This window comes from Aythya marila, assembly GCF_965140915.1.
Source record: "Aythya marila genome assembly, chromosome: 1".
In the NCBI taxonomy this organism is placed as follows: domain Eukaryota; kingdom Metazoa; phylum Chordata; class Aves; order Anseriformes; family Anatidae; genus Aythya; species Aythya marila.
Window position 1 is genome coordinate 114,946,996 of NC_139042.1, and position 22,674 is coordinate 114,969,669.

Genomic DNA, 22,674 nt, shown 5'->3' on the forward strand with positions numbered 1-22,674 from the left:
CATTTAGTGCAGAGTAACCGGTACAATGAACAGCTCTTCAATAGAGTCGATTTTTAATTATCTGTGCATTATGTCAGGTTGTCAGCTGCCAGTTTTACAAGCGCAGAGACTTGAGCTGTCTTAATTCAGAGCACCACCAAGTCTTGTTATTGGGCACTCTAACCCTTATATCTGAGAGTAGATGTCTTTTATCCTATATCCTGGAGAAAGTTTTCATTTATGTGGTTCTGTGTAGCTTTGTACATCACTTCAATCATGCTGGGGTAGGAGAAAGGTGGGGAAAATCTGTAGTGTTTGTTTGCTGTACTCGTTAGCTCTTTTGGTGTACCTCTTTGCTATGAGTCAAATGTTCGGAGCTCCTGCCCTTCAATATATGATTTGTCATATGATATGACTTGTCATATGTTGTCTTCATCTTTGGTGTCGATTCTGGATTCTCTGATCTCTACTACTTCCCTGATATCGATCTCTTTTTCTAGACTTTCACTTTCCCATACTTCATCTCCATTCCTTTCAGAGCTGATTCCAAGCGACAGTGCCTACTGCTTGCTCTCACCTGAGGAAGTCAGTCTTGTACATAAACTGGGAAGCTTCTCAGTGCTGGTTGGTTCTAGTAGTGGAGTCTTTCCAACCTTCGGATAAAACAGACAGTGTCATTGACCTCAAACTTCTGAAGTGCAGTTGGTCATCCCTGCCAGCACATACGATGGAAAAGAAAGATTTTCCTGAACCAATTCCTATGTTGTCACTGTCCTCCCCCTATGCTTACTCTTATTACCAAGACAGCATAGTTTTATTGGTATGGTCAAAACAGGTATGTTGTGCTATCATGCCTGACTTAACATGGGGGAATCCTTCCTCCCAGGCACATGGAATATTGGCTGCCTTTCATCTTAACTTCATCCTGTAGTTTAAAATCCTGCACAAATAGTACAACTTCTGAGCTTTACAAACTGAAAACAAAGCATTGCTTTAGGAATTAATCCTAAGAGCTGTGGTGGTAAGTAAGCCTGTTTAGAATAAGCAATGTAATGAACAGATGGTGTGCTCTTTGATAGATGTTCAGGCAGTGTTTAGTTCTGATTGTGAGTAGTAAGATGTATTTAAAGGCTGTGTAAACAGAATACAAAATTCAGAGTGCAGAAGTCTAAAATTCACTTCTTATGGTACTGATTCATCAGTGTCAGATATGTTAAACGTGGGCTAGAAATTATGTATTGTTTGTGCTTGCAGTTGTCTTGATTTGGAGGTGAGCGTCTAATTTTCCAGGAATTCTTTAACAATGCACTTGACTTACACTTGTTCTCGCAAAAAAATGGAACAAACTCCATTGAAACTGACACACAGCTTTATGGATTTAGTTTGTGTTCTTGTAAAGATGTAAGATGTTCTCTGCTCCTTTTTAAGTAACAGAGTTAGTTAACAACCGAAGATCGAGTGCTTTTAGGCAAGTACTTGTTTCACAAGAAATGCTTTCAACCTTACAATGTTGGTTTGTATATAAACAAACTCCTCCATGCATTTCAGTCTGGTTACTTGTGAAATCTCCAGTTTTGTTCACTGTCTGAAACATGCGTCCTTTTCGACTTTCTCACCAATTTTCCTCCTGCAGGGTGATGGAGCTGGAAAGTCTGCTGGCTTTAGATCCCAGTGACACATTTTTGTATCTCATCCCAGCCCAGTCTAAACTGGATATTTTCCTAGGAGTATGTAGAAATGGGAATTAGGTTGAATTATGTCACACTGAAAACCATATAGCTATTCATGTAAGTATCCTGGTAGACCTTGACCATGCCTGACAGCTAGGGCAAGGGGTGTCTCCATCTCCAGAATGGCAAGTGTGGATTGCTCGATGACTGTGGGGGCGGGGGGGGAAGTATCTTAATCAAAGAGGGTGTTCATTAATTAAAGAGGGTATTAATTCTTGAAGAGAAATAACAAGGTACTATGGATCCTTAATTTTATGTCCACCTTCTGCTCAATTCTGCCATGCCTAAGGTTCTGACACCGGCCATCTGTGAAGCTCTCCTTCCTAAGGAACAGCCTTGTGTCCATTTTGACATATTGCCCTTTAATCTGGATTAACTGGCCGCCTTGGCTGAAGAGCAGGTAGTCAGTTGGTAGCACCTTGTTTTATCAGGGATTCTTTTAAAGGGGAATTAGTAAGAGCAGCTAGCTGCATCCACAGATGTGTTTCAGGCTTTGCATTAGTACTGTGTGCACTCCATGCCTCCTTTTAAGCCTGCGTGACTTCCTAATTGAACTGTAAACGCAAGTTTGAGTCTATAAGGTGAGTTTTGGGGTGTGTTGGTTGTTTTTGTGTTGTTGCTGGTGGTGGGTTTTGTTTATTTCTGCTTTGTTTGCATTTATGGCATTAGCTTTTGTCTGAAATGGAAGCTGAGGAATTCTGGGAGCACTGATATAATGTCTTGCTACCAGTAATGTGTTTATTGTCTGTCTTCCTAATCCATTATTGTTGGGCTCTGCTGCTTTTTGAGCTAACATTGCATTCACTGTGCTCATAACAATAGATCTTTTATTACCGAGCGTGTCCTTGAAAACGTAAATAGGAAAGTATACTAATATACCTCTGCTCAAAACTTCGTCTGAATATCAGAAGAGGTCGAATAAAGATGCACAGAGCAGGGAGCACAGAACTTCAGTCTTGCAGTGCAGGCTCTGGCTTAGCTTGAAAAATGTCCTGCAAGGACAACATCGGTCAGAGTCTAGCAAGAATTTTTAATATCATTTGGAAGCAGTTGATCTGGTGCCAAACACCAACATTGCCATACTTAAAAATTGACTCTGAGGCTCTTAGGCTGTCGGATGAGGGTTTTTTGTTTTTTGTTTTGCATAACCTTGAGGAAAGCAGGCAATGACTTCCATTTTCTTTCATATTTGGGAATGATCAGAAATATCCTTTCAGGCAGTATGTAATTCAGTTGTGAACACAGCACCTTTTTTATTACTTCTATACAGACCTCTGAGGCTCTTTAAGGACATACAAAAGCTGTCCTGTACCAAGGACAAGGACAATGCCTCCTCAAGAGGGGGCATTGCATCTTTTGATGCTTAGATGGATTTTGAAAGCATTGCTTATATGCTTGCTGGGCTTGAAAACATCATCTCCTTTTAAAGCTCTGTGTCAGAAATGAACTCTTTGGTGTTTGAGAAGTGTGCAGATGGCCTACACGCCCCTTGTGAGATGCAGAGCCCAGGTAGATGGTGAGTGCAACTGTTTTCTTTGTGGGATGTTTCCAGCATTGCCAATCTTTTGGTGTAGGGGAAGGGAGAATATTGTCCTAAAGAAACACAGGAGTGGATAAAGCCCAGATTTCCTTGGCTAAGCTACTGTAGTATAATTGGCTGCAGTTCTCCTTTAATGTGGCTGGCTCATGATACAGAGCCTTTGTTCTAACTCCAGCCTGTGGGTTGTCATTTAATACGTGCTGATTGAATTCTGTAGGATCCCTTCCCTTTGAGCCAAAGTACATCTCTGAAAAGGTTATCTCTGCGTGGAAAACAAACACTTCACAATGCTGAGATCCCCCACATAGCAAGGATGGCTAGACCTCGTTTTCCCCATATGTAACAGAGCCTTTGTACACCAGTAAATACTGTATTAGTTACATTTTTCTTCTGAGCAACTGAGCTAACAATGTGTTTTAGGGTTTTGCGCTGTATTAAGTTATTAAAAACTAATTTTGTGAGTAAGCAGCTGTTGTTTTGGCTCAGTTTTACCTCAGAATAATCTATCTGAATGTATTTGTTTATATTGATACTCAAGTGTTGCATTTCAGCAGTGTTTTACAGTACAGCCAAGAAGTCCTATAACCTTTGAAGGAAGTAAAAGGCTATTGTAATTTAAAAATCCAGAGGCTTATGTTAAGCCCCAGGAAAAAAAAAATAATAATAAAATCTAGAGCTGCTCAGTTACAATATATTTTGTTTAATCTTGATGGGGGCTGAGTGCCAAAGTCAGGAGCCATTTCTGCTTGCTTGTGTGTCATATCAAGTGCCTTAATTGTTTCTCTTTTTATCTCTTGAGGATAAAGCTTAGCGAAATATCTTCTGGTTTATTTTTATCGCATATCTAGCAATTGGATTTGAATCTAGGTTTTAAAAGAAGCCTTTAATTTTCTTTCTTATATTCTGGGTGAGATGAATTAAGACAATTTCTTTGTGGCTTTCAAAGGCAGTAAGAACTTTGAAAGCTATTGTGTTCATTGCAGGATGAGTTTAACGGTTTGCTTTGATGCTGTGAAGTTCCTCAAGATATTCTTGAAGGTATTGAGCTGTTGCCTTGCTTGTGTTCTGCAGAGGCCAAGTAATTTCCTCTTTTGCCTTTCATTAGCAAGAGCAGAAGTAATTTTTCCTGGGGGAACCATTACTACCCTGGGGAGCAGCACCCTCTGTACACGAGGCTGTTGTCACCCCTTGACCTGCTTGATGCCCATGGCTGAAGTGCCATTTATTTTTAGGCATGTTGCGCTTAAGGAGTTCCATCTTTGGGCTGGCTGATGCATGCTGCCCTCCAAGGTGACTTGTCCCCAACAGAGAGGTAACAGGCTATGGGCTGTGGGCAATGCCAGAATTAAAAACTGCTCCTGCCTCTCTGTGTGAGCTGCAGATCTAACTGCTCAGACACCTGCTGCTGTTTAGACTGTGTCCAAACACCTATGTATGTGTGAAGGAGCTTTGCTGACCTATAGCTATTTAATAAATGAAGATATATCTAGTGTGTAGCTCCCTTCTATCTTAATTTCTGTATGACATTTATGAAGTATATCTGTGTTCATTTTCCTTCATGTTACCAACAGAGAGCCACGAAGCAAATAGAGGTAAGCTGCCAGTTTCTGATTCCTTTTGTGAAATGCCAAAAGCCTCCATTTGTTAGTCACAGAATGGCTCAGGTTGGAAGGGATCTTAAAGATCATGCATCTCCAACCCCCCTGCCATAGAAAGGAATACCACCCCCTAGATCAGGCTGGACAAGGCCCCATGCAGCCTGACCCATAACAGTTAATACATACATGCATGCACAGGTATGGTTTTTATACAAGTGTCTGTAGCTCAAAACATAGTTCTTCATGTCTTTGGCAGCAGCTTGTGCATACAGTGCTTTCATGCACTTCTACTCAGCGTTCCCATACAAACCAGTAAGTTTTTGCAAACCTAGGGCATCTCAACCTAGTAGCATTGAAAATAAAACCAGGTATAATGGTTGCCTGCCTAAAGGCTGGTGTAACTGCCTTGCTTGCTGATATGTCACCCAGGTGCTTTGAGGCGAAGCATCCTGGCATACTAATGCAGCCAGCAATTACTTGAATCTTAAAATCATCTTTTCTCACTTCTGACTCATACAGAAGGCAGCTTCAGCAACCAAGCAAAAAGGGGCATGCAGACAGCAGTGTCTCCCTTGCCACCTGATTTTTGCCTTCCTCCCCACGCAGGCCTCTCTCATTCGCAGAATGAGGCAGAGCCCCCAGGGGAAAAATAGCATCTAATCACATCAGTGGAGGCACAGTGCTTACGCACAAAGGTACCAGAGCGAGGTCGCGCAGCCTCCAATTTTAGTTCTATTTCTGAAGCCTGGAGTACTCAAATGGTGATTTTCCTTCCCCCTTTCCCTCCTGCTCCTAAGCCTTGTTGATTAGAAATCTAACTACTCAGTGCCCGATCCTGTCATGTTTATTCATGAGTTGGGGAGGAGAAAATGTGGAAGCTAGTCCTAAACTGCAGATACGATTTGATTAGCTTACCAAGTCTGCACACAGGAGGCATGTAAATGATGCTAAAGGGTGAAAAACCTTTGGCTGAGCCCAAGGGAGAGCTGTTCAGAGGTACAGAGTCCTCCAGGAAACTCCTGTTTATAGGAGGGTGATACTTGTTACATCACCTTTATCTTAATATCATGTTGACTATTTTAAGATTATTATATACTATGTCAATAAATCTCAGGTAAGAGGGGAAAAATTAAAATACCTGTCTTAAGTTCTGTAAGAACTTTACTATCCTGCATGATGCATGCAAGTTTAAAAAGTTTTGTGCTACAGCCTTGGATAGGCATGGTGTAGGAGCATCTTTTGCCCCATGAGCTAAGAAGCATGAGGTGGTTGCATTACAGAAACTGGAACATCCCCTCTACCATTGCTTCCCCCATATTCTTCCATTTCCTAGACCTTAAGGTTGAAAGTGATTAGAGGAGAGGTAGAAGGAATGGTGCTAATCTTTTTGGTAAGTATTTTCCATTCATTGTAGTGCTGAAGTGTGATTAAAATTTTAAAGCAGGTAGCCGAAGCCTGGCATTAGTCTCTGTCTGTTGTTCGGTGATAACATTTTCCTGGATTTCTCCCAGACTCATTAAACGTCATCAGTCATAGGCAAATCTAACAAGGGCATGTTAGAAGAGAACTCTGATGGACTGAAATATTAAGGAGCGATCGTTCATGCCACAGACATAAACCGCTAGTTTTTTTTGTTAGCCAGTTACAAGGGTGCCTCATAACCTAGAGGTAATTGAAGGAATTCAGTGGGAGTACAAAGCACTGGCTCTGCAGTGGTAACTAACATCTTCTGCACTTGTCCATAGCCCAAGGTAAAGTTAAGCTCAGCAATTCAGGTCAGATCTTCTTTACTGCTGGATGAAGTCAGTTGCTTTCCACAGTTCATGCACAGCTAGCTTCCCTTTCACTCAGTAAGGCACTGTGTAACAGTAGGAAATCACAATAACTTTGAGATTTTTCTTACTCTGCATATTATTGCTCTGTATGAAAATCTCTGTAATCCTTAGTGCTTTCTGAGGTAAGAAGGTGGGATTTTTCCTTCTTCCAGGCACAGCTCTGCAGTCTAAGCTAAGATCTGATTCATTAATTTTCTATATAGACACTGCAATGTACAATGAAGAGCTCACCAGCTGAAGCTTGCTGTATGCCCTGTTGGGGTAATCTTTGCAGCTCACTCTGCTCTTCACAGTACACACATCCCTCCTTCCTTGCAATGTTTTCATCTCCATAAAGGGTAAGAAAGGATGTGTTTATTTTTACCTGTTTACAAAGGAATAAAAGCTAGTGGCTCTGGGTCCTGAGCTCATAACTCAGGTGTCAACACTTCCAAATGCTGATGTGTGCAAGTGAGACTGGATTTTATCTTGTGTTAAAGGCTCTGGCACGCCTGTATCATTAAAACACTAAATGCTCAATGTCCTCAGATGCAAGATGGTTTAGGCAGACAAAATGCTAGTGAAAAAGCTAACTATAAACCTGTCTTACTGTGAAACTCCATGAACTCATAGAAAATGGTTTTCTAACACCATATCTAACACCATAATTTTGTTTGGAGATATTAAAAATGCAACATTGTTGTGCAGTAAATAACCCTGTGTAGCAGAGAGTATTGGCTGGTTTATGTGACTCAAGTGGGTCAATAAGTGGGTAACAGATGCATGTGACATGCTGGAAAACCACTTAGAGACCAATAGCCAAGGTCGCTCCGTGTCATTGCTGCAGCGTGTGGCGGAATCGCAGAGCCAGGTCTCCTGCACTCGCTCCTCCAGCCAGGAGAAATGTAACCTCCTCTCCACAGATCCATGCACACACAGATCAACTTCAGAGTAAAGGAAAACTCGGAGGCAGGAGCTGGTTACTATGGCTATGTGCGTTACTCACTCTGCTTGGAGAAATCTAGCCAGCCATCTCTGTGTATATTAGCTCTGTTTGTGCATGAAGGAAGCTCGTTGCCAGCAGCTGTGTGAAGCTGCTGTGCTGAAAATCCAACTTTATTCACACCAATCAACAACCTGGTTTTCAGGCATTTAAAAGCAGTGCATGATGAAAGCAGCAAAACTCATACAGTATGGGACTGGGTCCTCCTTAAGCCTTGCTCTGTTCCACAAAAAAGTGACCTCAGCTTCCTTGCATCTGTGCCACTACTGATGTTCCTGCTGGGGTGGAAGAAACATGTAATGGTATTGGCTTGGTTGGACTGGTTGGCCAGTTGGGCTCTTGTATACACGATACAAGAAGACCAGCTTCTGTCCACGTTGGCTTTGAAGTCCAGCTTCTCACCAGCTGCTGACTTGTAGGGCTGTCACTGAGTTTCACCTCGTTGAATGTCATCAGAATTGATCACCGAGGGTAAGCGTAGCTGTGGGTGCTGAGAGATCCACAGCACAGCCAGAAGCCTCGTTTTCATTGGCTACAGATATAAATACTTTTCTTCTCTTGCTGAAGCTATCCCCTGAAGCTAGCATTTCTGTGGGGGTACCTAGCGAATGCATTTTCCTTTTTAATGTTGCAGGCTGTCTGTCAGCAGCTGTCAGAGCTGGGCACTGCTTTCCCCTTTTATACGGTGCTGCACAAAGATAAAAGCTGGGTAGGTGAGTGGTATTACCCCAGGCTGTCACCACCACGGGCTCTGGCTGAAGCTCTCGTTCCTGTCTCCAGAGCCTAGATTTTTATGTGAGTGGGAGCGATGGACTTGGGTATCCTCGAGAGGCTGTTTGTACCTTGGAGCTGAAGAGGGTTTTGCACTTCAAGTAGGGGCTGAATCTTTAATCTCGATGGAAAGTAGAGCATTTTTTTCTGCAGGCTTAAAGATTTGCCTTTTGAAAACGGGCTAGATTGTTGGAATCTGCAAATCTTTTAATTAGTCAGAGTTCAAATTATTAAGGAACTGTCATTTTAAAATTAAGCATTTGTCCTGAATGATCTTAATGGAATAAAGCAGACACTTGAAACTTTCCATATAATTAAAAATAATTGAAGTTTTATGTCTGCATGCATATGAAGGAATCAGCTAATAATTAAGCTAAGCTTTTAGTAATGGCTGTACTTAATGTTACGTATAGCATACAAACAAGCTAAAAAATCTTAGATTGGTCCACTGTGGCATCGGAGAAAATGAAAAGTCTTACCAGGCTTCTGCAGGTTAATTTGCAGGCAAGCACTGTACTGCCTGAAATGCCAATCTTACGGGGGAGACAAGGCATGCATACATTTTCACTGGTGGATTAACCATGCCACTCTGCTTTTGTCTTTAAAAGTTTAATGCCTTAATGGTTGAGTGGCTTGCATATTGCTGCATGAAACATGCCCTGTGCTGCTGAAACCTTGGCTGCTGCTGGGAATGAGGCAGAGCCACAGAGAGCAGCACAAGTTCTGTACTAGCAGAGCTCAGAGTAGGATCTTCGTACCACTTCTCTGTACAAGTTCTCCCTTTTTTAATTTAAAGCCTGATAAAAATGATTGAATGATAGCAATTGTTCACTCAATGACTTCAGAAAGGTGGAAATGGCTTATAAAAGCTAGTAGGAATAGAAACATGCAGATGCCTTACTCATGGTCTGGCCTCGCTATACAGCAGTATTAAGACCCTGTGTTAATACCCTGCATGTGAGCACCCCAAGCTCTGCGTGTTTCTTACTTTAATTTAGTCAGGTTTCCTTTTCATCTAATCTCTTAGCTTCCTGGGTCAGTGAACATTCTTGTCGTGTTCCTCTTCACATTCCTAATTGTAATTCCATCCCTAAGAAATGTTTTTCTCTAAGTTGAATGCGTATGTCCCAGGCTGGATTTACTTAGACTGCCTTATCAGAGATACTGTGAATGCAGTAGGATGGTACATTATTTTTAATATCCCATAATATTTTAATATTAATGATCTGTTCCCATCATGGAGAATTTTCAGGTTTGTTTTTTGTTTTTAATTTTCTTGCTATTATTTTTGAAAGCCCCTAATCCTTTAAGGCTAGGAATATACCCTCTCACTCTCTCAGCAGCTCAGCAGCTGCTGGATTCTCTTTTTTTTTTATTTTTATTTTTTTATTTTTTATTTTAGACCTCTAAAGAAATTCCAATAGACACAATGAGCACTGAATCTTGAGAAAAATGAACTGGATGCTAGTGCTTAATACGTTTTGTCAGGTTGTAAAAACATCTGAGGTGATGTGTTCAGTCTGTTGTTTCAAGGAAGGTTTTATTTGGGGGGTGAGGAAGTAGGGGTCTTTGCAGACATTAATGAATAAAAGAGGAATGAGAATGAAACAACATCCACTTTTTTTTTTTTTTTTTTTTTTTTTTTCCTTCCATGCCCCTATATGTCTGCTTCTTATTTTGTAAATGCAGAGCCAAAAGTGACAACCTCTCCTGGTGCTTTCCTTCTGCTGTGCACTTCCACCAAGTCTGAAAAGGAGGGATTTCAGGAGCTGTCCCCTCGATCATCTCGTCCTCAGCTGAGGCAGGGAGACAAAGGAGGTGAAGCTAAGGAAAATTAAATGATATTCATAGTTAAAGCAGAGCTGGATGATTGGTCCCCTCTTTGAATGCGTGTGGTTAGGAGCTACTCTCACAGCTGCCTGACAGTCCTCATGCGTGTCCTGGTGCACAGACACTCTCTCCTCATCCCGTTGTTGCTCAGCTGGAAAGTGTAAGGCAGACACAAACCCATTTCAATTAAAGAGCACTGTGCAAAAATCTCTACCCCTTGCTAACGCCCTTTTTGCTTCTGGTTGTGATAGCAGTGGTGGGGGAGACGTTTAATGGAGACAGCTGGATTAAGTCACACGTTGCTGGTTACCAAAGCGTGGTTATGGCCCTGAACAGCTTTTTTTTTCCTCCCCATGTTATGGCTTTATCAGTGGTTTAGTGTCAGATGTCTGGAGCTCAGCTCAGCAGAGCCGTGTGTGACATGTCACACGTTGTTACTACTAGCAAACAGGCTGTGAGATGAGGAACGGGAGGAGAGTGGAGGATTTTGTAACATTTGCCCTTTTGCAGCCTCCCTTTTATAACCCATATGAAAGTGCATGTCCATACTTGTTTTATAGTCCGTAATGCTCACCAAAAAGCATCTTGAAGCTGTAGTTTAAAGGACTGCAATCTTTCTGGTTAGGGGAGTAATTACTCTTTGAACCCTACATGTATATCCTGTGATCAAATCAGTAAGACCCGCCTGCATGTTGTGGCTATGGGGCAGCGCTGGTGCCCACTGGTGGACTCTGAGACTGTTTTATTATTTACGGGAAAGGATCCATACATCCACCTCCTGATTCCCTTTCTATTCCTTCTCTTCTTGAAATAAATTCAACCCATATCCCAATTTGCATGTTTCTTTCATCACCCCAGCTGCGCACCCCGTGTGGCAATAGAGAGCTGTAAGTAGTTCAAGTGTGTTCATGATGGTTTTATGGTTTCTAGCTGCAAGTAGCTGAAACTCCAATCTGTGTCCAATGTAGAGTAAGCCAAATTTTCTTCTAGAGCTGTAACTTGAAATATAATAGGTTTGTTATTATCTTTTGACTATGTTTTCCTGTTCTGTTTTGAACAGCAGTGCTACTTAGTGCTTTCCTTATGCTTTCAACATCTAAAATCTGATTCTTGCACATCTTAATTTTCTCCTAGATTCAAAATAAACCGATCTGACAAGAATGACATGCCATTAGCTTTTACATGGATAAAATTGCTACTCTTTAGACCAAGTAAGCATTAAAAGAGATGACCTGTCTGGCTAGAAGCTCGTCTCCCCATGGAGGCTGAAACTGTCTGAGTAGGCTGTCAGATTATTTTGCCTGGTGGTTTTTCCTGGTCCACCAGCATGGCCATGACCAGACTGCTTAGTCCCTTTTCTTTGAAAGGTAATCAGCCTTGTAACTCTGCGACAATAAATCAGCATGAATTGTCTGCCTCACTGCATATGTGGACGTAGCCTTTACCTTGGCCTCGATCAGTTCCTCTTTCCTAGAAATAATATCTACTTCACTGTGACTTTTTTTTTTTTTTTTAAATGAGGATAGACACATTGCAGGTCTTGTAGGGTGGAGGTGCATCAATAATGGCTGAATGTAGGTCTTGTGACCATGCTGAAAAAAAAAAAGACCACAATGGAAATCATCTGCCCTCAAGTTCTGCAGTTCCTACTCTGAGGTTCTTTTGGTGCACACCTGGGTGGCAATGGGAGCAGAGATCTTTCTGCTCTGAAAAATACCTGTTCATCAACTTCAGTATGACAAGAAGGACCAGAGTTTCCACCAGGACCAATATATCCTGACAGGCAAGAGGCAGAATAATCTATTTTACAGAGTTTCCTGTTTTTTTTTTTTTTTTTTTTTTTTTTCCATAGCATATTTTCATACCCCAAAATAACCTGTATTTTTGTTAAAAATTCTGTGTCAAACTTTTCAGTTAAGCCTGCTGCTGTGAGTTTGGATTCTCTGAAAAATGTCACTGATGATTTTAAAAATGTACATCTTCCTATGCTATATAAATAAAAATGCTATGTTGTTGTTGTGCAGAAACCATTGTTAGGACCCCACGGTCTCCCTAGGCAGAGGCACAGCACAGGTGCCCGACCTGCAGGACAGCACTAGGAGAGGTGAGACCTCGTGTACAGCCCTGTGTACCCACAGGGCAGCAGCAGCCCTTGAACCAGGACTATTCCCAAGTGCTCTTTTGGTGAATAGGTTTGAATAGATTGAGCTGCTGGTGAGACGTTTCTGTGGGACGTGCTGGATCGAAGCCTGAGGCTTCCTGTTGGGTGAGTTTTGATGAAAATTTAACAAATTACTCAACCAGGCTGGTGGTCCTGTCAAATGAATTGCTTGGTGTTTCCATGCTGCTGAGCTACTGATATTTAAAGTGAAGTTTCTGAGGCCCCCACTGATGCAGGCAGGGTATATTTCCTATGCTTGCTCTGTGTTTTTTCCAGTAATCTGTCTTTCCCTCATTTACCTCACCCTACCAGATGTGTTGTTTCTTTTCTTCTTTCTTCTAGACCATTGTGTGAGACTGAAGTGCCTAAAACTGTGGATGTGTACTGTGCATTTTGGCTTTGTGCAATAATTTCCAAGCATGTAATTTGACTTTCTTCATCTCCCTCATTCTTCCCTCCTCTATAAAGACAAAATACATATTTCAATTACAAAAAGGGCATTTAAAAACAGTTCTGTTACAATACGATTAGCTGCTGCTGGGGAGCTGCTATGACTCTAAAGGGAGCTATGCATGTAACCTCGCTGGAAATCCCAGCTGCTGCTGGCTCCTGCGGCAGAGGCAGTCCTCTGCAAAGGCAACGCCCGGCCCGTCTTGGCTGTGATCTTGGCTGTGGTTTTGGTCTGGGCACATAGCACAGCCTGTCTCCAAATGCTCTGGATTATTCTGGCTGGTCCAGCACAACCCTTTCTCACTGTAGCCCTTCCTGACCCCTCCTCAAATTGCTTCTGGCATCTCTGCATTCCCACCCCTGCCTTTTACCCAAGTAGCAGCAAGAGTTTGCAGCAGCCTGGCGTGCTGCAGCCTGGTGATTCTTCCCTTTTTCCAGTCATGCCCTGCTGTGCCTTTTCAGAAATTACTTCGGTTTTAGGTGTGATGTGCTCCTTCAGGAACAGCCCCTGGTCTTGCTGGGGCTGAACCTGGGCAGCAAGAATGAGCTATTTGGGGGAGCTGGGTGCACTGAAAGGAGGGGGAGCATGGCAGTGGCACAGTTGGCCATGGTACAGCATCGGTTCCTAGGATCAGTTCTGCGGGGTCTGCACAGGAAAAGTCCCTTTTGTCACCTATTAAGCTGCAAGTGTGGAACACCATAGCAGAGAGGGGAGACAAACTTGTTTTCGTATTATATAAACATATACACATGTCTGTGCATATATATGTGTATATATATGTTTACATATAAACGTATGTACATCTCTATGTACACCCCAACCAGTTGCTTCAGAGCAGTGCCACTAGAGAGAAGGATGGCGTGTCCGTTCTGGGAGGTGTTGATGCTTCTTGTCAGTCAAGTTTTTAAATCATTAGACCATGTCAAAAGCACAGACATGTACTTTTTCAAGCTTGTGGCAGAAAGTAATATCTCTGGAAATAGATTTTTAAGAACTGGGATTGTTTTTTCAAGCTTTGCTGACTGAGTTTCTTGGCTGAGGTGATCGACTCAGCATAGCTGTACTTGGCAAGAGGCAGTGTCTTGTCTCTGCTTACATGAATGTAAATAGTGAAAAATCACACAGTTGGCTTCCTGCAGTGGCTCCCAGCTATTTAGTGTCATGTCAATCACACAGGGTCTGTTTTCTCAGCTCTTGCAATGTTAAGTAAGTATCTCTGCAAGGCAATTATTTTTCTGATTAAACCGTCGGTGCATTTTTTTTGGTATAGTTTGCAATTGGCATAAGGTAAACACAGCTACAAGATAACAAACACAAGATAGCAAACAATCCTTGACAAGGAGTCAAGCTAAGGCTTAGAGTTACAGAAGCAAAAAATTGAAAAGTTGCTTGAATCTAGAAAGGCATGAATATTTCCCTTTCTTTCCCCCACACCTCTGAAAAATCAACCTCTGCAGCAGCAAAAACAGGCCTGTGCCTATCTTTGCCAATCTCAAAAAGGCAGGCTTTAAATGCTTGAGGCTGAAATATAGAAAAGGACAAACAAAGGCAAGTTGTCTTGCAGGAGCTTGGCACTGAGAGATGGAATATGTTGTCTGAAGGCCTTCAGGTATTTTTAGGGCAATGCTGCATGTTGATATGGAAATGTGGCTTTTGGACTGTTTGAGCAGAGAGATTACATTGTAGTCACGGGCTGGCTGCACCCTATCTTCCAAGCCAGGTTGCGTAATACAAACTTTAGAGAGAAGTTTATGGATTATTTTTTTTCTTTTCTGCCTTCATCAAGGCTAAAGCACTTCTGACTAGAAACTTCGGAAGGGCACAATCTGGTGAATGGGCTTCGGTAATTCTAATGAAGTGCTGTGCAAATAAATGCTTGGTTAATGAATACTGAAAAGATTAACCTGAACTACTTACATACATTATTAAGGCATTTAATTCTTTGCCTTTCCCCAGTGGTTACAGATAACGCAGAGCGGTGTGGGGAGGGGAACTCCTCTTGAAGGGCTTTTGAGATATGTGGAAGTTGGGCAAAGGATGCAGAGCAGTTCTGCAAATGTGCCGTTGCTTTTTTTTTTTTTTTTTTTTTTTTTTTTTACCCAACTGGCAGTGTGGGATACTCGAGGTTGGTGAAGACTGAAAACTTTTTGTGGCGAGGTGGAGAACACCAGCTTTTAGAGACAGGTATAAGAAAGCACATGACAAAAACCTTTGTTCCCTTTCCCCGCACCTCTCCACAGCCAGATATCTTAGGCCATTTATTCACTTAGGCTCGCTCCTTACCGTTTTCACCCTTTTACTTTTCTTGGGGTGTGAGAGTCAACCCAAGGTTGATTCATCAGCGCCAGTAATCCACTCTCCAAGCGCTGTCAGTCTCGCTCCCAGAAGTTGCACTCCCCCATTAGAGCCCTGACCTATTCAAACGCCCTGAAGATAGCATAATGACCGTGTGTCAGCGGGGCAGAGGCACCAGTGACAGCTCTCAGAGGTTGCTCATCTCAGCAGGGGTGGGAGCAGAGCCCTGCGGGAAACCTGTCAATGCTCCCGAGTCTGGCTTCTCGCCTCCTGCATTTTTGTGCGTTTGGCTTCTGCCACCACCGGTGGTGGTTTCAGGCTGCTCATGCAGGAGAAGATATTCTGGTGCAGGGGTCTGCATACCGAGAGCAATAGATCATGGATTTCAGTGGTTCAAAAGGCACTTGAGCTTTTTTTTTTTTCTGGCTTAGAAATTATCTCCCTTGGCACGCTGGCATAACAGCAGGTGCTTTCCATGGAGAAACTTAGCTTTCCTTTATACTATCAATGGTAAGCTTTCACACCACACAGTAGCTATCAGCAAGGAATTAAATAGAGAAAACTACTTTAAATGATTATTCTGAAAAAAGTGTGAACCGGAGCTACTCCTCCCCCTCCAGGTTGCAGACGTCTGTGCCCACTGCCCCGCACTTGCACTGGAGCAGGAAGGCTTGCACAAACTGGGAAGTTTCCTGTCCCAATAATGTTAATCTTCCTGTCATAAACATACTTTAAATGTACTGTTTAGTGCCAACTTTCTTGAGATGTAGCAGAGTGCAGCTATTTTTAAAGCTAAACTTCTCTCCCCTTCCAATTTTTCTTTGGGGCATCAGCAGCTTAAATAATGGCAGTATAATTCTTCACAAGAGAAAACTGATCTGCTGCTATAGAATGGGCCTGGATTTGCTGCTGGATGCGATGCTTGTGTCTTCCTTACACCTGTATGGATGGCCTTTTCTTTCAAATGACGCTCAACTAGTTCATTTTGACTCCTTCCTGTGTGTTCTTTAAACAGAGTGAAACATCAGCAAGGAGCAAAGACCAAAAAAACTAGAGGTGAATAAGAAGCTCTGATATCTTTGGAGGGGACAGTCTGTCTGCTCACTTAGGGAGCAGCCCAGAAGATCATGATTCAGAAGACACTTTCTCCAAGCACCCGTATCTTTAACTAGTGTTCTTGTATCTTGTCAACCTGGCTTTTCAGGAGTGCCATTTATTACAGAGCTTGCTTTATTGATGGTAGTCTAAAGGCCAACTTTGTCAGAACACACTGGGCTGGTTGCTTTTTTTCTAATAAAATAGAATGGGTTTCATAATTAGGCTTTTGCAGATCCCAAGTGTCACCTTTACTATGTAAGACCACACTATTGACACTATCTGTGTCTAGAGCTGATAAATGTTATTGCATTCTTTTCTAATATGTAATGTCATTAAAAATAGGTTTGTCACAAGCACTTCTTATCAAAGGCCCTTGTTTCCCCAGAAACGGTGACCAGCATTAACCTTTCTAAAAGTAGCCTCTGCGAGAGACAAGTGTCTGTGGTTGTCACTGTTACAAATTTAATCTAGGGAAAATGTTCAGTGAATTCTGCTTCTTATTAAAACAAAGCTAATAAACTCCAGAAAGGCAGGAATAATGTGTGTAGTGCCAATTTGTGTCAGGCTAGCAAGGAAAATAAATCGATCACATTTGATCTTGTGTTCCTTTTTAGTGGCATATACATTGGAAGTGCTTTGGCATCAGCTGCAGAAACAGTTGTTTGCAGCCCCTAAAAAGAAAAAGGAGGCGTGGGAGAGAGACTGTAGTGTTTGTGCAGGACTGATAAAAGCTGAATACTTACAGAACAAAAAACATGTAAGCGATAACAGAGTATTTGCAAAAGATGCCGCCTTCTCCCCAAAGTAGGTGGTAATGGGAATATTGTGTTTGGAATTAAAGCTGCTGGTAGTAAAAGAAAGGAACTAGAAGGAGAGAGCATCAGTGTGCTGTATCCTCACAGCATGAAATAATCTTATTCTTAGACCTGACAGCAGGTTAATGGTATCCATGAATCTGGGTGATGCATGTAGTTTATCCAGTTTTCAATTACATGATCAGGAGCATCTGCTTAAGCTTTAGAGAGTCATTCACTATTCACTTCATTTGAGATCATGAGCTCTGTTCTTTTTTGCCAGACATAAAAATAAAAAGGTGATGAGTTAAATCCAACATCAAAACACATCCATGCTGCAGGGCACTGGGTATCTACAAAGCAGCAGGCTGGGAAGGGTGGGAAGTGATGTTGATTTAAGGTAATAAGTAAGAAGAGCACAACTGCCCCTTGAGTGCTGGGGCATGGCACAGGCAGTTTGTTTTCAGCTCAAGCTCAGGTTGCTTTTACAGATGATCCAGACCAAGACTGAAAGCCTTACTTACTCCTAGCTTTACCAAAAAGGCCCTCTCCTCAGCTTAAATCTGTCTGAAGATGGCATGTCTCTAGTGAAGCAGTAGTGATTCTCTGTCTCTTGGTTGCATTCCCCTCATACTAAAAATACCAAGTCACTAAAGCACTCAGATCCTCAGACCTGCCACATCAATCTCCCATCTCTAAGCCTATCACTTCCACAAATCCCTCCATTTCTTCCAAAATTACTTTGCCTGTGCAACCTGTCACTGTCCAGTCTTCAGGACAGCAGCTTTAAAAATAGCAGATTCAGTATGCAAATATTTTTCTTCTTGCCAGGTCACAAACAAAGCCATTTGTTCCTGTGGTTATCTAAGAATTCGATGAAGCTATGGGCAAGCTCCCTCCCTGCTCCCCCTTGCTTCCTTGAAATTGAGTGTTCTGAAGTGCTAACATGTTTTCTTCCCCTTTGGCCAGCAAGCATTGCCCACAGCCTTTATTTTTCCCTTGTGCTTTTATATTCAGTTTATGCTGGAACCAAAGGAAACCTATATATGTACACCCACTGGTAAAAGCAAATCAATCCACGTGTCACTTGTTTTGCTGTTTATGGACTGGAGTGAAATGAGTCCTGACTTATTTATGGCACTTGTTCTACAGGAAAAATGAGTTGACAAGAAGGCCAAACGTTGCCTGCACTCAGTCTCATAAATGAGTTTGCTGAAGCAAAGCATTTGCTAAAACTGACACTTTTTTTACTTGTTATCTGTGGTTTACTTTCCAGACAGAATCAATAAATTCTTAAACTTCTTCTCCATCTCCCATTTATAAATGGTGGAATACCGATGTATCCCAAACCTGAGCCGATGGGCTTGGCTTTTATTCTCTGGGGCCCGGCAAGGGGATTTAAGATGCTTGAGTGGGATTTGAGAACTCGCATCCTTGCTTTGATGCTTGAAGGCTGTTTGGCTCACATAACCAAATTCCCTTTAAAGTCACTCATCCCTTGCACAAGATTTGCTTCTTATTTTCTAGGGGAGCTGCATCTGAGTAATCTTAATTTCCCCCTTCCCCAAGCCAATGTTAATTAAGTCCTCAGGCACGTGGAGAAGCTATCCTTGCCCCTGCACAAACACAGCAGAGAAGCAGGAAAAGTTTCTTCCATGAAGTCATGAAGCAAGAATGGAGCTGCGGGGGGCGAGGAGTGCTCCCCCCGACATTCCTGCCCTCCCCCTGGGCTGGGGCACAGCCAGACGCGCTCCCTGCTCCAGCATTGTCTCCTCATCCGGTGGACAAATATAGGCATGAAGAAAAACCCCTGATGCCTTTAAAAAGCCATCACCGGTGACCTTGAGATGGGAGTATATAAAGTCTGGACCAGGCAGAGTGGTGACACTGTGTGTGCTCTCTGGGGTGAGTACTGACCTTTCTCACTTCTAAATGCGTGTGCCCGGCTGTGCTCTAACACTTTGCCATAGTTTTGGCGTGATAAGTTTTTCATGTGGCTTAAGGAGTAGTAGGAGTAGTAAAAGTATCACTAAACGTATAGCACTATGTTGGTTGTCCTGGGATGCTGATTGAACAGTAGGATGGCAAACGTGTGCTTCTTTTCTGTTTAACTTCAGTGCGTTCATTTAGCCAGCTAGAATAAACATTTAGGAAAATGTCAGGTCCGTTATAATTATGCATCTAAGCGGAATGGTTGACCGCTACCTACAAGCCATCCTTGCTGTCTTCTCTGTCATCTGCAAGAGATGATGATTGGTGCAGTTCACAATTATAAACAGCTTGTTGCTTCAAAGAATTCCTTAATCTAGAGTGAATTACAAACCTTGGAGATTTATTGGTTTCCCTTTCAAAGGCAGACAATGATGGCTTTTGTTGGTATAGCAGCTGAGCGACCAGCACAGTGGTAGCTCTTCCAACAACAACAGAAAAGGAAGAGGAGGTCCTTGTTTTCCAAGTTTGAGTGCACCACCAAATTGTTGGTGCTCCTGGGTGTGCCACTTGAATTTTGTGTCCCAATACTGGTGCTTCCAAGGATCTTCCAAAATTTATGTACAAGGGCTACCTCTTTTTGTTATTACTCAAAGTAAACTGAAAGGAAAGTGAATGTCCTTAGTTCAGCCTTGTCTCTCCTGACTGTACTACCTCTTACAAAGAATCCTATGACCATAAGCCAAACAACATTTCCAGTTTCTCATATCTTGCAGTGTATTTCCCATGCTGAGTCCTCTGCACCCCCACGTGCGCTTCCTGGGCTCTGGCCTCTGTCTTAACTCCCAGCACGTGAAAATGCTGCAGAAAAAGGGATTCTGTACCAGCTGCAGCAAGTGCTTCCTTACATCGTAACACGTTAGATGTAGTGCTTAGCTCTAAATATACATGAAAACAAAATTACATCAGAAAGTCAAAGCAGGAGAAACTTCGCTAAGAGGTCTGCAAATAGAGCTAAACCACATGGAAAAGGTTTGGTGTATATTTGGACTTGTGAGAATCTGTCCTGAATCCTAGAGATAAAGACCTTCTCTTACTTTTGCATGTTTAATGTGAAATGGCACTTACATGCCTTAACCCTGTTCTGTTTAAATGTATGAACCGATGTAGTTTCTGTGCTCTACCAGAGCTAAGACGCTCCCCATGGGAGACAGACTTCTCTGTGCTAGTTTTGAATTGTTTCCAGTTGGGAATTTTGGTCAGTTCAGATAATGTTAAAATAATTGCTGGTAGTTGTGCTTAGGTAGGCCCTTTAGAAAGGAAAAAAGTTGAGGTTAGTTCTGTGAAGAAGAAAGTTTTTGCTTTACAACAACAAGACAGAAGATCCCAAGCTTGCATTGTGTCAGGGGGGAGAGGGCTGCATGTAAAACTTTTGGCAGACAAACTCTATTAGGGCTTTACATTCCTCAGGAGGAATGTGCTGGAGGAAGAAGAAGGGGAAAAAATAAAAATAAATAAAACAACAACAACAACAAAAAACACCTTTCTTCATTGATGAAGATCTCATATCTGTACAAAGATTTTTTAAGAAGAAATCTAATTAAATTTTAAAAGACTGCAGTGTCTGTCTTGATAGGACTCTTGAAACTTTATCAGCTCTTCTGGATATTGCATAGTAAATAGAATAAGGGAAAAGGTAGTATCTTAGGGTCACTTACGCAGTTTCAGTACTAATTAAATGGTATTGATGTGAAAGAGAAAAATATCTGAAATATTTAAACCAGGGGAGGGAGGTGGAAGGGGACGGACACCTTTTAGCAGCAGAGCTTTTAAGATGTCTCTGGACAGCACCCTGAATATTTTACATACTTACATACTTATGTGTGTTTGTGTAAGTCTTTATAAGGATGTGTGTATGTATGCATATGTATACATAAAAAAAAGTCATTTATACAGTTAATATAGAAAGCACACGTGAATCAAATTAATTCCTAGTAAAAAGCTATCCATTTCAGTGGTATTCAGTAAGACTTATTTCAGCCCAATTGTCAAGTTTTGAATCCTTAAAAATAAATATCGTGTATAGCTGTTTAGGCAAATTTTCCTTAAAGCTTAAGTTCTGTGTTTATAGATTCCATTATATAAAGTGCCACTGATTTGAGCTATCTGCTTTCCAAATACTAAAAATAAGAGTGGGATAACCAGCCTTAGTGCTTGGCAGTACAAACCCAGCAAATCAGTCTCACTTACATGAGTGTGCCCTGCCATTTCTTATATGATAAGGGGCTCCTAAATGCTGTGGCCTTGTCATTTGAGAAAACAAGTGTTGTAGGTATTAAGCTGGACTAATAAACTCAGATCAATGTGGAAATCAACAAAGCCTTAGTGCCAGTATTGCAGGCACGTTTGCCTTCTGCCGTACCCGAGACGGATGAGTCCTGGGTTTTTGCCAGGCTGTCTGGCACCATCGGAGGCAAGCACTGTGGGCACGGCACCATCTCCAGCTCCAGTTTTCTGCAGCAGGAGCATGGGCATGCCTCTCTGGAGCCTCGCCAGGGGGTGTAAAGCATGCCTCTGCAATAGCTCGCAGCAGGGAATTCTTGTTCTGCGGTTTCAAGACAGTGCCTGCCAGAGAGGATGCGTGGCAGGGCCCTGGAGGATGTGCCCCAGCACTGGAGGGCATGCAGCCCACTCCAGATGAGTTGGTAGGAGGCAGAGCCACTGCTAAATGGTTTTCAAAGTCACAGGCTGAAGTGGTCCCTTTTATCTGCTGTTCCTAAGCACCATTCATGCTATAAAGAGGAGACTGCATTCTCCCATGGAGATAACTGTGACCCGTGTCGGGGTTTTGAACCACAAAGGATCTGTCTGGCTTTAAATAAACTGAGACAGGCAAGGGTTTAGCGAAGGGTTCAGTAAAGCCCAAAATCTCCATTAGGTATTTCTGTTTCAAATTAGTCGTCACTATAATCAGCCACCTGCCGCGTTCTGCTGAGTGTTTCATATTGCATCACATGGTCCAAGAAATGCAACTTTTTCCTCCTTTTTGTTAGAGCGGTTCCCTGCCTTTCTCCTCCTTGAGCTGTGACACCTTGAAACCTTGCCAAGATGATGGACATGTCGGAATTCGGGGAGGCTGCTCCCTTCCTACGAAAGAGCGAGAGGGAGCTGATGATGGCACAAACTGTGGCCTTCGATGGTGAGTTGCAGCACCATTTTTTTATGCTGGTGTTGGCCTGTTAACCCAGTAAGGGTTGCATCCATAATGTAGCTGGGGGAGTGCAGAGCAAAGCAGGATGCAAACCCCTGTTGCTGCTGCTGATGATGAGATGGCTGGTTCAACCAAGTTTGAATAATCTTCTCTATCTTGCAAAGCTACAGAGAGCCCTAAGGCAGTGCTGAAGGGAAGCAATCTATCAACTCATACTAAGTAATTAGCTAGATTTAGAAGCAAGACATACTTGCACTGCACTGCTAAAAGAGAGATTGCTGCTTTGTCCATTTGGGAGAAAAATGTTGCACGCTGATGTTGCTGTAATGTAAGAAATTCTGTGACCTGACTAAATGTCCCTGTTGTACGTGTACCTCTGCTTGATTTGTATGCTTTATTGACAGCCCAGCGCTAGGTTTTAACTTTACATAAGTTATTTTTCATGAAATGGTTTTGTGAGCTCTGAGGTG

General features: G+C 42.4%; 1 protein-coding gene across 1 annotated transcript in view; it reads left to right on the plus strand.

The window, feature by feature from the left end:
* Nucleotides 1-18,952: 18,952 nt before the first annotated feature.
* LOC309887132 (myosin-7-like) overlaps nucleotides 18,953-22,674 on the plus strand; it is a 49,015-nt gene continuing 45,293 nt past the window's right edge. Inside the window, exons 1-2 of the mRNA XM_082778609.1 lie at nucleotides 18,953-18,969; nucleotides 22,047-22,192. Of these exons, the coding sequence (XP_082634735.1) occupies nucleotides 22,102-22,192 (91 nt within the window). The 5' untranslated portion in view covers nucleotides 18,953-18,969; nucleotides 22,047-22,101. The remainder of the gene's footprint in view (nucleotides 18,970-22,046; nucleotides 22,193-22,674) is intronic.